Below are 17,664 nucleotides of genomic sequence, written 5' to 3'. Positions count from 1 at the left end.
CTCAGAGCCATTTGAACCATATCCACTGGGCCATCTTACCACTAAACTTGAGGGGGGCGTGATGGGGTGTTTCCCTTATCAGGTGCAGTTCGTGTGTTTACCTGTCCGCTTGAAGCCAATCAGTTTCTGATGTGCTCTTGTAGCTACCAGAAAATTTGCCCGTAAAACTCTTCCGACTTTCACAGTGTACACGGCACTCGAAAAAGTAGATAAAGCTTTCGTTTATGGTGAATGTCGCCAGGCTGTTAGAACAACGGCGTGGCTGTATGCTGCCGGTATCCTGTTCATGTCAACCCTTTGCACTCTGTCTTTAAAACACAAAATAATCAAGAAACTAAAAGTTTGAAGACGCACTTAATCCTTTTTACAAGTCACTTCATTAGCAGCTTCGTGGCAGAATCTGTTACAATAATCCGAAATGTGTCTATGAAAACTGCCAAGTGTCGTGGCGTTATTAGGCAAGATACCACAGGCACTATTGAGGAATGGTGATGTGCGCTCCGTATTGTCTGAGGCTGTAGATGTTCCGATGATGAATACCACAGTAGATAGTTCAAGTGAGGAGGAATGGGCATCAATATAAAGGGAAATCACATAAGTTGAACAGACAGGTATGGTACTACATTGTGGTCTCCAGACCTAAAGCCGGTTTGACGCAGCGCTCAACGGCAGTCCGTTCTGTGGAAGCGTCTACGCCTCTGCCTTACATATACTCACTTGAACCTAATGACCGTAGTCAGACCTTGGTCTCCCTCTACAAAGTTTATTTCTCCACAAAAATGGTTCAAATGGCTCTGAGCACTATGGGACTTAACTTCTAATGTCATCAGTCCCCTAGAACTTAGAACTACTTAAACCTAACTAACCTAAGGACATCACACACATCCATGCCCGAGGCCGGATAGGAACCTGCGACCGTAGCGATCGCGCGGTTCGGGACTGTAGCGCCTAGAACCGCTCGGCCACCCAGCCGGCATTTCTCCTCACTTATACCGATTATTAAGTTAATTTTCTCTTGATGGTTCACTATGTGTCCCATCAACTTATCCCTTCTTTTAGTCCAATTGCACCACAAACATTTTTTCTTCCCAGTTCGACACAGTATAGACTTCAACCAGTCACTTTTTTGAATAGTTATTTATTATTCCATGAGCCGGTTTTCGAACCTTTTCAGGTGCATCCTCAGATGGTTTTCCAGAAGTTACATATCTATTTCTAGCGTAATGCTGAGTGCTGGCTCTGTGACAAAAAGATGGAACATGCTTTAATGTATCGCCATGAGTATTGTTTAACTGTTGATATGGACGCAAAATTTTAGTTTTGTACTTAGTGTCCATCTGTCTACTTCCATTCTGATGGTCTCTTATTAGTTGCTGATTCTACCCATCTAATCTTCAGCATTCTTCTGTAGCACCACATCTCGAAACCTTCTACTCTCTTCTTGTCTCTGCTTCTTATCGTCCACATTTAACTTCCGTATAAGATTAAAACTTCGGAAAAATACAAACTTTCTAAGATTTTCCAAAAGTAAGCAACTTTCGAACACTTGAATGCGTTTGTTTGTGTGGCCATCCTCCGCAGCAAGCATATAAATACTTGTTTTGCAAATCAAACTGCCTTTTCCTGCTGCTAGTTATTCTATCTATCCTATACGCGTTTCGCCTTCTCCTTTTCTAAGGCATCATCAGTGGATCTATAATGATGCAGTTTTGTTAGTTATAGTTTATCAAACAGTTCACTTCGCGATTTTTTGTAAAAATGTAATTACTTACGATTTGCTGATCTACGTTTCCTCACATCTGGTCTGGAGGTCGCACTACCACTTTTATCACTGTTCTATATTCACATCTTTGTATTTTCGCCATCCACACACTTTTCACCATGTTTATCACTCCTTTTTTGTGGTGGACTGTCGTTTTCCTGTCACTTGATACAACTATTTCGTCGTACACTTCTTTTCGCAGCGTAAATATTGCGACTCCATTACGAGTTTCATCGTCTTTTGTATGTTTACCTATGTGCTGCCACCCTAACGAAGTATATGTTCGTTACTAACTTCTGTTTACGATGTTTATACCGTGTGTGTGCGCATGAGTGAGAGAGAGAGGGGGGGATAGAGCCGTTTTTGTGTATGGAGGGGGGAGGGAGGGGGGGGGGGCGTTGTACTAGCTGTTAGCGAGTGGGTGAAAACTTTGGTGACAGCTGTTTTGACTTTTCGTTTCAATATTCTGGGGAGGGGTCATGGATGAGTGAGTGTAAAGATGTTGGGTTCTATTATTATTACATTGAACAGTATTATTATATTTATCCTTTTAGCGAACATTATTCTGTTATTTTATCTATTAGTGTAAATAATGAATTGCTTTGCATGTGTACTTGGTCATTTAACAGGATTTTCCCCTCTGCTTTGGTTTTATGTGTGTAGTAATTTTCTTGCATGGTCAGAAGGTGCTTTTTATTGTTGATTCTAATTATTCTCATGTCATCTTCTCTAATGGTTGGTTTGTGCTCATGTTCTCTCTCACTCATACGCACACACAAGGTATAAACATCGTAAAAAGAAGTTAGTAACGAACATATACTTCGTTATGGTGGCAACACATAGGTAAACATACCAAAGACGATGAAACACGTAATGGAGTCGCAATATTTACGCTGTGAAAAGAAGTGTACGACGAAATAGTTGTATCAAATGACAGAAGAACGATATTCTACCACAAAAAAAGAGTGAGAAACATGGTGAACAGTGTGTGGATGGCGAAAATACAAAGATGTGAATATAGAACAGTGTTAAAAGTGGTAGTGCGACCTGCAGACCAGATGTGAGGAAACGGAGATCAGCAAATCGTAAGTAATTACATTTTTACAAAAAATCGCGAAGTGAACTGTTTGATAATCTATAACTAACAAAACTGTATCATTATAGATCCACTGATGATGCCTTAGAAAAGGAGAAGGCGAAACGCGTATGGGATAGATAAAATAACTAGCAGCAGGGAAAGGCAGTTTGATTTGCAAAACAAGTACTTGAATTTGTATTGGATTTTAGCAAATTTATCTTTTTCAAAAACACCTTCCTTGTTAGTCTGAATTGTATGTCGACTTAACTTCGGTCATTATCAGCTATTTTGCGGCCAAAATAGCAAAACGCATACCCTACTAGTAGCGTCTCATTTCCAATCCTCAGATGAGTGTTAGTAAACACTCTTTACTTCGAAATACGTAGGGTTAGTAAGAAAAATCTTGTTTTACGCTGTGAACTTTCTATATGTATATTCCTGCAATCGTCTTCAGATTTATTTACTTCCCTTTGTGAGCTGTCGTTTTGTGTTCCAGATGTACTGGGGCGCCATCAATGCGTCCGTGACGCCACCGGAGCAGGCGCCTCTACGCAGGTACCCGCCTGAGAAGCGCAGCGGGTCAGGTAAGCATCCAGAGCGCGAACGCGATGCTGCACTTCGAGCAAGTGCTACTCATCCGGACGTCTGCATCTCTACTGTCCAGGATGGGAGGGAAAGGGAATGCATGGCTATTACAGAGTTTTCCTTAAAAAGCTTGTAGAAGATTCCAGTTTTTTTGCAGTATCGAATCAGTTTCCTTTGGTCGGAATGATCTCAGTTTCAGACTCTGCTGAAGTGACGTGCAGTACCGTTTGATTTTAGTTCGTTAGTTTCGTATGTCGTAGACCACATATACTACAAACATTATGAAGAGAAATGTATGGTTTACACAGGATTTACACAAATTTAATGAAATATTTTACACTGATACTGCTGGTATCAATCTTTTATGGCTCAGTATTTGACCTATTGATACGTCCCCTTAGAAAAATTAATGAATTACTGTGCTGATAAACCTCTTACATTATTTGAGTTACAAACAGCTGAGCAGAACTGAACGTACTCAGACATTTCGCTCTTTACCTATTCTGATCAACACTAAACTGACAGCCAATATTTTTAGCGCAACGCAATCTGACTTTCAATAATCCCTACAAGAGAATGGCCCTGACTAACATTAACCTATACCTTTCACAAATCACTTACCTCACAAAAATCTTCGTTACTTGAACTACTGCAATACAGCGAGCGCCACTACTGCCAGCTACATAAAAGATTCAAACTACTGAAGGCACTAACTACTAATAGGCATAGTTAGCAAATGAAAGATTTTGATAGAGAACAAACAATGTATTTTTGAATATAATTAATATTCAAAAGTCATCATATATATCAGTCCATGATATCCAATGTTACAAATTTACTCTTTCTGATGGACACACGTCCAGATCGTCCGCTCTCAAAATTCCGCCATCTCTCTCCCCCCATCCACCACTGCTGGCGGCTCACCTCCAACTGCACAACGCTACGCGCTGTTAACAGCCAACTGCCCAACACTACAATAGCATATACTCCAACAATGCCACCCAGCCACAGACTGCACACAGCACAGCCAGTGATTTTCATGCAGAGCGCTACGTGGCGTTACCAATATAAAATACCTAAACAGCCTACTTACACTATCAACCAATCTTTTTCTTTGTTCACTAATGGCACAACCCTGTTTTCTCCCCATTTCGATGCAGAAACTCTTTCGCTTGCCCGTCTATCTATCCTACTCCCACATATAATTGTAATTACCTTATTTTAAGTAATGAACGCGTATTGCTAAATCAAGTATCCCAAAAATACTGTACCACAGAATAATAATGTGTAATATGTTTAACTTAGAATCTAAGAGTTTTAAAGATCACTAGAGTATATTTGTCTGGAGATTATGTAGAACGTGCCATCTGCATATTTCTATCGTCTACGCCCTAAGGTGTAAAAAAATTCCAACAATTTTTCAGTCTCATAAATTTTTCAATAAAGAATCCGTCGAATATCAGCAAACAGACAGCGTTTGGCGCAGGAAGTAATGTCTCGCTTACAAGTACTGTCGACATTGCTCTTGCTCGCCAACTTTTCCAGATAAAAAGAAGAAATTTGGAAGCGCAAATCACCGATCAGTTCCAGTCGAACTACGGATTCTACTCACAAGGAAACATCACCATATTAACTGCATATCTCTGGGCAAAAACAAGCACACTTGTAAAATATCTGCCCTGGCAATCTATCTCGTGCGAAAATTTGAGCCATAATTGCGACAATATGTAGTTACTACCTTCTGAATGTTTTACTTTTCTACAGTCGCTTGCATCTATTGTTTGTCACTCGTACCATCCCACTGCAGCTGCCTAATGCCCGAGCGCTAAGTACTGTACAGAAGTATGAGAAAGGCGTTCGTGTTCATAATGTCCTTCAACCAACAAGCTATAGTGTTTCGTTCATTGTGTGAAACTGTGCGGTATCTAATCTGTACCTGGTGCCAGAGATCACTTTGCTTTGAACACTTTCACGTTGTGATTCACAAATGCAGTATAAATTAATCAAATATCCCATTTAAAAAGTATGTACCTGGTGCCAGAGATCACTTTGCTTTGAACACTTTCACGTTGTGATTCACAAATGCAGTGTAAATTAATCAAATATCCCATTAAAGAAGTAGCGTTGCGTTGTGTGGGTGTTAAAATCTTTGTTGTACGCTTTTTTCTTTAGACTGAAAAGCCGTAACTGTTAAAATGAAGCACATTCCCAGAAGTTGCCCTATTCTTCAACGTGATTGGCATAATTGAACTGTAAATCAAAAAGCAATAATTCCAATACTAGAGAAACAGATGCATTTAGTGAATGAGGTAGTACATCTCATTGCTGTTGACAACATTTTTGTTGTTCACAAACGTTTGTCAATAGAAAAAGTTTAATCGAAATTATGTATTTTTTCACTTAAAACAACGTGTTTTGGAACAAGATTTCAAAACACATTTGGCAGACGTGACCCCCTCCCCACGTAATCTTCCATCACCTTCAACATCTCACAAATAGGAGAACGCGAGTGACAAACTACCTTTGCACGTGAATGTTTGAAAGATGCACATTCAAGTCTACGTACCATTAGAATTACGGTCCAAACTACCGCGCGTGATCGATTGCTGAGATAGATCACTTCCTTCTGTACTTCTTTCTTTTGAAAATATAAGGTCAAGTTAGCGATGTTTCCTTGTTAATGCTCCTTCTACATCAGTGACGTATGAGCCTTCTAATTGCTGTTTTTATGATTTTAATCATTCAAATAATTCATTTTGCTTACTTATGCCAACCGTACACTTGCTTCAATGTTCGAATTAAAAACTTTAAGGGTTCGGTTGTTGGATATTGTCACAAGACTTAGTGCTGCTGTGTGACTATGAGATATTTTTTTGATGAGCAGGAATAGATGTGAAAAAGCTTCGACAGTTTTAGAGCCTGAAAAATTTTTCATTAGAGAACCGTACAGATACTAGAGAAATAGATGCTTATGGTGAAAGAGGTAGTACATCTCCTCTCATTGCTGATGACAACATTTTTGTTGTTCATTAACGTTTGTCAATTAAAAAAGGTTAATAAAATTGGAATCTGCTATCAGATATCAGCTGAAATCTGTTGCCGAATGAGACTCAGTTGTCTCCTTACGTCAATAACATAATTACGAGCATCTCAGCTGTTAAAGTTAATGATTTTCATAGCAATAGCAAACCCGTCGGTTAAATGTGTAACCGCTTGACTTCACATGGCAGTTGTGTCACAAGGCAACATAATGGCAAACTGCACGGTCTCTATAATTCAACAGACAAATATCTTCCAGTACTCTTCAAAATTCTAAATTAAACACTGACCTTTAAATTCTCAATCAGCGGCTCATTTGCTGTACATGACTTCGAGCACCATTCAAAGTCAAGTCAATATTTCTCTATATTGAGGTGACAACAGTCACGGGATACCTCCTAATATCGTATTGGACCTCCTACTGCCCCGCGTAGTGCAGCAGTTCGACGTGGCATACACTCCACAAATCGATGGAAGTTCCCTGCAGAAATGTCGAGCCATTTTGTCTCTATAGCCGTCCATAATTGCGAAAGTGTTGCTGGTGTAGGATTCTGTGCACGAACTGACCTCTCGATTATGTCCCATGAATGATCGATGGGACTTATGTTGGGCGATCTGGGTGGCCAAACCATTCCCTCGAATTGTCCAGAATGTTCTTCAAACCAGTCGCGGACAACTGTGGCCCGGTGACACGACATCGTTTCAAATGGTCTCCAAATAGCCGAATGTAACCATTTCCAGTCAATGGTGGGTTCAGGTGGACCAGAGGACCCAATCCATTCCATGTAAACACACGCCACACCATTATGGAACCAGCACCAGCTGGCCCAGTGCCTTGTTGACAAATTGGCTCCACGGCTTCGTGCGGTCTGCGCCACACTCGAACCCTACCATCAGCTCTTACCAAGTGAAATCACGACTCATCTGAACACGTCGCGGTATTCTAGTCGTCTATGGTGCAACCGATATGGTCACGAGCCCAAGAGATGCCCTGCGAGCAATGTCTTACTGTTAGCAAAGGAACTCACGTCGGTCATCTGCTGCCATAACACATTAACGTCAAATTTCGTCACACTGTCCTAACGGATGCGCTTATCGTATTTCACACATTGATTTCTGCATTTATTTCACACAGTGTTGCTTGCCTGTTAGCACTGACAACTCTGCGGAAGCGCCGCTGCTGTCGGTCGTTCAGTGGAGGCCGTCGGCCACTGCGTTGACCGTGGTGAGAGGTAATGTCTGAAGTTTGGTATTCTCGGCCCACTCTTTACGTTGTGGATCCCGGAATATTGAATTCCCTAACGATTTCCGAAATGGAATGTCCCATACGTCTAGCTGCAACTACTATTCCTTGTCGTGCATTCATCGTCACGTCAGAAACATTTTCACACGAATCACATGAGCCGGTCGCTGTGAGCGGTTCTATGCGCTTCAGTCCGGAACCGCGCTGCTGCTACGGTCGCAGGTTCGAATCCTGCCTCGGACATAGATGTGTGTGATGTGCTTAGGTCAGTTAGGTTTAAGTAATTCTAAGTCTATGGGACTGATGACCTCAGATGTTAGTGCTTAGAGCCATTTGAACCACATGAGTACAAATGATAACTACACCAATGCACTGCACTTTCATACTTTGTGTACGCGATACTGTCTCCAGCTCTATATCTGCATATCGTTATCCCATGACTTCTGTTATCTCAGTGTAATCTATTTTATTTCTTACTTTTAGGCAAATCATTTCCCAAAGCATTTGAATTCTATTTGAGATTTTTTTCATTATCTCGTCTTAAAGCTTACGTAGCTTTTTACGCCCTGCATGTGTACTACCAATTGCGTCTGGCGTATTCTTCTTAAGCAACATTGTTTTGCCTAGGTTCTTGCTTTCATTTTCAGTCAACAAAAATTTGCCTCATTTCTCAGTGATCGCAGTCTCACATTTGTTTAGAAGTATTTTTCGGTAGTCCTGCAAGTTCATTTCTAACAAGACCCGCCTCCACTGAGCGTATAAACCCAGAGCGCTCGCTTCTGTGGACCCCGTCTGTGTGCACCAGACTGTTGTTCCTTCGTAGTCGGTCACATCGTCTTGGAAAGGCGGCGGCGCTGCACAGATGCAGGAGGACTGTAGAGGGCGGTCTGTCGCGTTGGTTTAACGAGTCGCCTGCCCTGTATATGGCGTATAAAGGCAGTGGCGCGGTGCCTTTATCTCTGCAGGGTCCTCATCAGCAAAGTGGAGGGCGTCTGCAGTGCGGTCTGAGGCGCAGAAGACAGAGAGCGCCTGCACTAGCGACGACGGATGGTGCAGAGGGTAGCCTGGTGTGTGTGTTTTGCAGGTGCGCGGCCGTGCGTGAGGTGCCCGGGCAGCCGTGCAGTCGTGGCCAGCCGCGGGAAGCGGAGAGTGCTCGTCGAGCAACCGGAACTGTCGCCCTGCCCCAACAGGTACTGTACGCCTTCTCCCTGCCTGCAGCTCCTCATCCTCTACGTCTGCACTCAGCACTCGCCTCCAGGCGCGGACACGAAGTGGGTGGGCGAAGCGCCAAGTGGAGTCATGCATCTCCTGTCAGTTCGTATATAACTGACAGAACGTCATTGAGTAAAGCAGAAGTGATTGCTGGTGTTATAGACCCTCTGGCGTCATAGAAACCAGATGGCAGTTATAAGAGTCGAGGGACATGAAACGGAAGCAGTGGTTGGGAAGGGAGTGAGACAGGGTTGTAGCCTCTCCCCGATGTTATTCAATCTGTATATTGAGCAAGTAGTAATGGAAACAAAAGAAAAGTTCGGACTAGGTATTAAAATCCATGGAGAAGAAATAAAAACTTTGAGGTTCGCCGATGACATTGTAATTCTGTCAGAGACAGCAAAGGACTTGGAAGAGCAGTTGAACGGAATGGATAGTGTCTTGAAAGGAGGATATAAGATGAACATCAACAAAAACAAAACAAGGATAATGGAATGTAGTCGAATTAAGTCGGGTGCTGCTGAGGGAATTAGATTAGGAAATGAGACACTTAAAGTAGTAAAGGAGTTTTGCTATTTGGGGAGCAAAATAACTCACGATGGTCGAAGTAGAGAGAATATAAAATGTAGACTATTTGTGGCAAGGAAAGCGTTTCTGAAGGAAATAAATTGTTAAGATCGAGTATAGATTTAAGTGTCAGGAAATCGTTTCTGAAAGTATTTGTATGGAGTGTAGCCATGTATGGAAGTGAAACGTGGACGGTAAATAGTTTGGACAGGAAGAGAATAGAAGCTTTCGAAATGTGGTGCTACAGAAGAATGCTGAAAGTTTAGATGGGTAGATCACATAACTAATGAGGAGGTATTGAATAGAATTGAGGAGAAGAGGAGTTTGTGGCACAACTTGACCAGAAGAAAGGATCGGTTGGTAGGACATGTTCTGAGGCATCAATGGATCACCAATTTAGTATTGTAGGGCAGCGTGGAGGGTAAAAAAGCCTAGAGGGAGACCAAGAGATGAATACACTAAGCAGATTCAGAAGGCTGTAGGCTGCAGTACGTACTGGGAGGTGAAGCAGCTTGCACAGGATAGAGTAGCATGGAGAGCTGCATCAAACCAGTCTCAGGACTGAAGACAACAACAACAAGACCCTCTGCTGTTCTTTATTTACATAAAAGATTTAGGAGACTACCTCAGCAGCCATCTTAGGTTGTTTGCAGATGATACTGTCATTTACCGGCTAGCTAAGTCATCAGAGAACCAGAACAAATTACAAAACGAATTAGAAAAGCTATCGTATGGTGCGAAAATTGGTAATTGACCCTCAATAATGAAAAGTGTGAGGTCATCTATGTGAGTGCTAAAAGGAATCCGTGAAACTTCGGTTACACGATAAATCAATCAAATCTAAAGGCTGTAAATTCAGCTAAACACGCAAGAATTACAATTACGAGGGTCGTTCAATAATTAAAGAGACAAACTAATCCGGAGAAAAAAGCGTTTATTTTTACAAAACAATACTTTTTCGACTTTTCAACATCATCCCCTTGAACATTTACGCACTTGTTCCAACGGGTTACAAGCTTTTTTATTCCGGCTGCAAAGAACGCTTTATCTTGATGTTTTAACCAATTTTCCACAAACTTTTACACGTCCTCGTTGTCCTGGAACCTCTTCCCACGTAATGCCTCCTTCAGTGCACCAAACAAATGGAAATCACTAGGTGCAAAATCAGGGCTGTAAGGGGATGAAACTGTACTTCCCAGCCGATTTTGATGATGGTTTCACGGATTAACTCAAGTGGCAGACTCTGCAAGAGAGGCGCTCTGCATCGCGGTGTAGCTTGCTCGCCAGGTTTCGAGAGGGTGCGTTTCTGGATGAGGTATCGAATATATTGCTTCCCCCTACTTATACCTCCCGAGGAGATCACGAATGTAAAATTAGAGAGATTAGAGCGCGCACGGAGGCTTTCAGACAGTCGTTCTTCCCGCGAACCATACGCGACTGGAACAGGAAAGGGAGGTAATGACAGTGGCACGTAAAGTGCCCTCCGCCACACACCGTTGGGTGGCTTGTGGAGTATCAATGTAGATGTAGATGTAGATGTAGTTGAGCAATATGAGGACGTGTGTTGTCTGAGGTCCACGACATCTCTCTCTCATGGCTAGCTTCACCTTCTTTAAAACCAAATCTGAGTAGTATTCGCTGCTCTTCGAGATAATCACAAAAACTGGACCTTCAGCATCCCAAAACACCGTTAACATGACTTTTCCTGCCGATGCTTCGGTTTTGAATTTTTCTTGACAGATGAATTGGTGTACTTCCACTCCATACTTTTTCTTTTTGGTTCTGGCTCTTAAGACTGAACCCAAGATTCATCACAAGTCAAAATTTTGTTGAGGAAGTGCTCAGCTTCTCTTTCATAACGTTTCTTTAGCTCTGTGCACGCTCTCAACCTTGTTTCCTTGTGTAGCCACGTAAACGCCTTTGGGACCCATCTTGCGCTTGTTACAGTACTAACTAGAACTTTATCAACTATCATTTCCACAGTCACAGGGCGGTCGGCACGAACAGTGTCATCAATTCTACTTTCAAGTGAGGGAGTTGAAACTAAAACTGGTTGACCAGAACGGTGTTAGTCAGTCACTGAGTCGCGAGAATTTTTGAACTGCTCTACCCACTTGTAAAAATTTGCACGAATCATACAACCTTCACCATAAACTTTAGACATTCTACAGTATATATTCACTGGTTTATCGCCTTCATCAAGCAAAAAACGAGTAACAGAACGTTGTTCAACTAATGTGGACGTTTCAAGCGGACTCACCATCTTTAAATGTATTTTTTGAGCTTATAAACAAAATAATGTCGATACATCAGCTGATCAGTTCTCATTCCAGTGACGCCAACTTAAAGCCATAAAAGTAACAAACTTGTCCTACTAACAGTTTTTTCCCCAGACCAATTTGTCTTTTTAATTAGTGAATGACCCTCGTACCAACAACCTAAATAAAAAAGAACACATATATGAGGTGCATTCAAGTTCTAAGGCCTCCGATTTTTTTTCTCCGGACTGGAAACAGATAGAAACATGCGCATTGTTTTAAAATGAGGCCGCGTTCATTGTCAATACGTCCCAGAGACGGCAGCACCGTACAGCAGATGGAATTTTACCGCCAGTGGCGAGAATGAGAACTGTTTTAAATACTTAAAATGGCGACGTTTTCCTTACTTGAACAGCGTGCAATCATTCGTTTTCTGAATTTGCGTGGCGTGAAACCAATTGAAATTCATCGACAGTTGAAGGAGACATGTGGTGATGGAGTTATGGATGTGTCGAAAGTGCGTTCGTGGGTGCGACAGTTTAATGAAGGCGTGACAACAAACCGAAACAACCTCGGGCTCGCACAAGCCGGTCTGACGACACGATCGAGATAGTGGAGGGAATTGTTTTGGGGGATCGCCGAATGACTGTTGAACAGATCGCCTCCAGAGTTGGCATTTCTGTGAGTTCTGTGTACACAATCCTGCATGACGACCTGAAAATGCGAAAAGTGTCATCCAGGTGGGTGCCACAAATGCTGACGGACGACCACATGGCTGCCCGTGTGGCATGTTGCCAAGCAATGTTGACGCACAACGACAGCACGAATGGGACTTTCTTTTCGTCGGTTGTGACAGTGGATGAGACGTGGATGCCATTTTTCAATCCAGAAACAAAGCGCCACTCAGCTCAATGGAAGCACACAGATTCACCGCCACCAAAAAAATTTCGGGTAACCGCCAGTGCTGAAAAAATGATGGTGTCCATGTTCTGGGACAGTGAGGGCGTAATCCTTACACATTTTTCCAAATGGCACTACGATAACAGGTGCATCCTACGAAAATGTTTGGAACAACAAATTCCTTCCTGCACTGCAACAAAAACGTCCGGGAAGGGCTGCGCATGTGCTGTTTCACCAAGACAACTCACCCGCACATCGAGCTAACATTACGCAACAGTTTCTTCGTGATAACAACTTTGAAGTGATTCCTCATGCTACCTACTCACCTGACCTGTCTCCTAGTGACTTCTGGCTTTTTCCAACAATGAAAGACACTCTCTGTGGCCGCACATTCACCAGCCGTGCTGCTATTGCCTCAGCGATTTTCCAGTGGTCAAGACAGACTCCTAAAGATGCCTTCGCCGCTGCCATGGAATCATGGCGTCAGCGTTGTGGAAAATGTGTACGTCTGCAAGGCGATTACGTCGAGAAGTAACGCCAGTTTCATCGATTTCGGGTGAGTAGTTAATTAGAAAAAAAATCGGAGGCCTTAGAACTTGAATGATGCACCTCGTAAAATGTTGTGGGAAGGCAAACCAAAGACTGTGTTTTATTGGCAGAACACTTAAAAAATGTAACTGATCTACTCAAGAGACTGCATTTAAGTATGATTTGCAGAATACCCATGTACATTGTAATGGTACTTGAATTACGCAACCATTATGGTACCTCACCTGAACCTCTCGATACCAGTAATATTCTACTGTGTTTCTGCAAAGTAGTTAACGTATTTATGAGACAACATTCAGATTTGATTTCATTTTTGATACATCGATATGTTTATATTGCAATGATATTGTTCTTATGTGTATTTTTTTCTTTTGCACTATGATCTTTGACGTACTTGTAACTCTGATTTTTGGGCGCGTAAGCGATTATTAGTTAGTTGTTGAGTTGTTAGAGAGTCGGACCTTGGAAAAGTCAAGTGTTGGACGTCATGTTGGAAAGATGGATAACGCAGTCAGCTTATAAAATGTGAACTTTAACAGTGACTGTGAGGAAGATGTTTTCAAGTATGTTTTGTATTGTGAAGTGATGTTTTGTGTTTACGTGATATTGCAATTAAAAGGAAGTGTAACTTAAATTCGGAGTGCTCATTATTTTTTTACATCACCATTGTGCTAACTTCGAAAGGTTTAATCTCCAAGAATGGTTTGAGAAGCGCATTTACAAAACTTTTGAATATAGCAGAATAAAACCTAGGCCTCTTTGCATCCGAGCTTGGAATCATAATCACCTTGATTTTCAACGATTGAGCCATGATAATACGAGACCAGCCTGGGAAACACAAAAAGATGAGTGCCTAGTTTTTTCATTATTACATGAAATGACTATTAACTGTGCTCTAATGACACCTGCCACATAATATGACTGATGTTGCCCGAAAATGCAGTATTTAGCAGCGTGAGCAACACCACAATCGTTATTAAAATTTTGACCTTTGTTGTGGTAGGGTTGTTAGAAGATGTAGATGTAGACTTAGTCTGTTCAAAATTAGTTTAGCAATATTAGGAAAAGGTTAGATTGCCACTCACCGTAAAAATGACCCTCTGACAACGGAAGGCCACGACGTTGCGATCACGGGTTTACTTCAGACTTTCTACACCTTTAGAGGGCCATTATTAACACAACACAACGTGCAAGTAGAAAGGTGCACTACTCTGGCAATTCCGAGAAAATCCCACCAAAAGTTTTACACGTCTATTATCTAACTGATGCATCTGTGCGAAGGCACCGGCTGTAAGAAGTCATTGCGGTCAAGTGTTTAACGTTCGCGCTTTGTGAGAGGGTCGTAGACGAGGCTACGGTTCCAACCCCGCTAACACTTACTTTTTAATCTTTCTTTTTCATCACTGGTCACGTGCATTTTCACGAAGTTGTAGCGAATTTCATATGTCATTTGACTATTTACTATTTGTAATTAAATTTTCATAGACGAGTGACAGGTTGCAAAGCCCAAATCAAACCTCGATAAATAATAGTGCAAATGATCAATAATATATTCAGTCACAATGTGCCAGACCACAAGAGTAATGTGCAATTACTCGTCGGATGTGCTCTCGACATCACACGTTGCAGGATGATATTGTTCATACGGACATGGAAAACATAAATTAAAACTTCATGCAAATACACGTGGTTTTTGCACTATATTACCTTTCGAATGTCATATCAATTGAAGAATATGACCAGTGATGAAAAAATAGATTAATAATTAAGTTTGAGCGGCAGTCGAACTGTCGCCTCATAAGTTCGTGTTATGAAGTTCGTACGCTAATTACTTGATCACCATGAACTCTAACGTCCGACGCCTACGCACAGATGAATAAGCCACATAATACTTCTTGTACCATTTGAACATTACGTTGTTTTAATGGTCTGCTAAAGGTGTACAAAGATTGAAGGAAATCTGTAAGTCCAGCGTTGTGGCCTCCCCTTGTGAGTTGCTCACTGGGACGACGAAAAGACTGCTACAAAAATGGTTCAAATGGCTCTGAGCACTATGGGACTTAACATCTACGGTCATCAATCCCCTAGAACTTAGAACTACTTAAACCTAACTAACCTAAGGACATCACACAACACCCAATCATCACGAGGCAGAGAAAATCCCTGACCCCGCCGGGAATGACTGTTACATATTATAGCTTTCAGACAAAGCCTTCATCAGCAAATAAAACACACACACATTCACACAAGCACCCACACCTCCTCCACATGTGACCGCTACATCCGGCAGCTCCGACCGGAATGCAGCTGTCACATGAATAGCAATCTGCAGTGGTGTGGTGAAGGGGGAGTGATAGTAGGGTACGTATGGGGAACGGGAGGGGGAGGGGGTGGGAGCAAATGCGCTGCTTGGCAAGGCGTGCGGGGACTAGAGACTGCCACGTGCTGCATCAGGACGTGGGAGAAAAAGATTTGCAACAGAAGGTGATAAGACGAGACCACAAGTTACCTTAGGTTGAGGGCAGGATAATTTTGGGAGTGGAGAATGTGTTTTAAGGATCCACCTGCACAGTTCAGACAAGCTGGTGATGGAGGGGAGGATCCAGATGGGTCGGATTGTGAAGCAGCCATTGAATTTTTTGTTCCCTACACGCCACCTCCCGTCACTGTGCCCTGAAGTATCTACTTCCTGCATGCCCCCATAGACAGCGCTCTTCTCTACCCCCACCTGTAGCCTGCTATCCCTCCCCCTTCCCCACGGCACTCCACATTGCTGTTCATGTGACATTTACAGTCCGATCGTAGCTGTCGGTGATAGCGGTCATGTATACAAGATGAGTGCTTGCTTGTGTGAATGTGTGTGTGTGTTTTCTTTGCTGATGAACGCTTTGGCTGAAAGTTATAATGTGTAACAGTCTTTTCGTTGTGCCTCTCTACAAGTCAATCGGTCATCTTTTCAGCGAGTAGCAATCTATCGTTTTCCTAATATTGTTAATATTCCACCTGGCGTTTCCATTGTTCAAAATTACTTGAGGACCGATAGCTATGACAGAAGTAGTAGGGGGTTGATGGACGGATGGGGGGGGGGGGGGGGGGGGTAAGCCTAAGGACCATTCCCATGATACCTGTAACCATAGCAAATCCTCAAAGTTGCCAAACCTTCACCACACCATCTCAATACTCCCCGTCCCTCCCTGTGCTTCAGTTTAAGGCAGCCTGTGATATTTGTTGTTTTTACCGTTGCAGGAGTTATTTTATTTGCTATTACTGTTGTTTGCAGTCTGGTACTGAATAATGTCAGTTAGTCATGAATGGAAAAGGTCTAAGTGATTATCTTAATCAGGGGAATACCATACGAGATCAGTCGAGAGAAATAGTTTGATCACTACGTGGCTACTTTGAGCCTGAAAAATTTAACAGTGGCCCACTGCTCTCCTTTAACAATGTAATCGATCGAAATACTGCAGCTCTGAACATAAACAAGAACGCTATTGTGAAGATTGGCAAAGGAATGCTCGAGAGATTAAAGGAAGCTGGAAAAACAGAAGCTTGAAACTTTTGAGGAGAAAACGTTCTGTGGCTGCATGGATTACCTCTACAGATTCATTTACAGAGAAGGCGGTTCATCGTCGTTTTTATGATTATTATCACAGAAAGGAAAAACCAACACAGTTATTGGTCACCCTTAAGGACTCAACTGTTTTTCAAGGCGGTCACAAACAGTTTTTTTTTTCTTTTTTCATTTCCTTGACATTTTAATAACAAGGCGTCATCAGCGATCAACTGCAAACGAAGTTCGCCTCAAGAATTCAATCTGTATCACCAAAAGAAGTATTATTGTCTGCAATACTCAAGTAAGTAGCTAAGTCAGAAAAATTAATAACAGATTAATTGTAAACCTAGCAATCAATTTCTCGTAACAGAACTGCATGGGTGACCACTTACAAGGGAAACTCCTCATCACGCCCCCTCAAATTTAGTGGTAAGATGACCCAGTGGATAGCCTGTCGAAATCTGAACCCAGATCAAGCATGGAAACAGGAGGGAGGTGTACTGAACTGTGAAAAAAAAAAAAGAAGAAAAATAGAAACAGTGAACGGCCCAAGCTCAAGATGTGCGACATCGAGCGAACTGCAGGAACCACGGCGTCGTGGTTGTGTGGTCATGGTGTTGGAATGCGAAGGGGGAGATCCATAATGAACTGTCCGTCCGGTCACTGACGTGTCCGTTCGCCGTATTCAAATTTGTGTCTGTGTCGTGGTGTAACGTCCGTTTGCGACAGCGAGGTGTAAGGAAGGAACCTCCAGACGTACGGGCCTCCTATTATTTCTACGCAAGTGTCATATGTTACGACTCTTGAATTCTTTTGTTGTAACATAGATCACACTCTTTTATTTGTTGTTTACATTTCTGTGAGAGGTCTATGCGGTATCCCGTCTGTTGTTACTAGTCACACATTTACTTGCGGCGG

At 42.3% G+C, this 17,664-nt stretch overlaps 1 protein-coding gene across 1 annotated transcript in view; it reads left to right on the top strand.

Annotated features, from left to right (window-relative positions):
• Window positions 1-17,664, top strand: part of LOC124613576 — an 896,539-nt gene that overhangs the window by 804,491 nt on the left and 74,384 nt on the right. Inside the window, exons 6-7 of the mRNA XM_047142291.1 lie at window positions 3,337-3,424; window positions 8,792-8,897. Coding sequence (XP_046998247.1) covers window positions 3,337-3,424; window positions 8,792-8,897 — 194 coding nt within the window. The remainder of the gene's footprint in view (window positions 1-3,336; window positions 3,425-8,791; window positions 8,898-17,664) is intronic.

This window comes from Schistocerca americana, chromosome 4, assembly GCF_021461395.2.
Source record: "Schistocerca americana isolate TAMUIC-IGC-003095 chromosome 4, iqSchAmer2.1, whole genome shotgun sequence".
Classification (NCBI taxonomy): domain Eukaryota; kingdom Metazoa; phylum Arthropoda; class Insecta; order Orthoptera; family Acrididae; genus Schistocerca; species Schistocerca americana.
The sequence above is the reverse complement of the archived record's forward strand: the minus strand, read 5'-3'. Positions and strand labels throughout refer to the sequence as shown.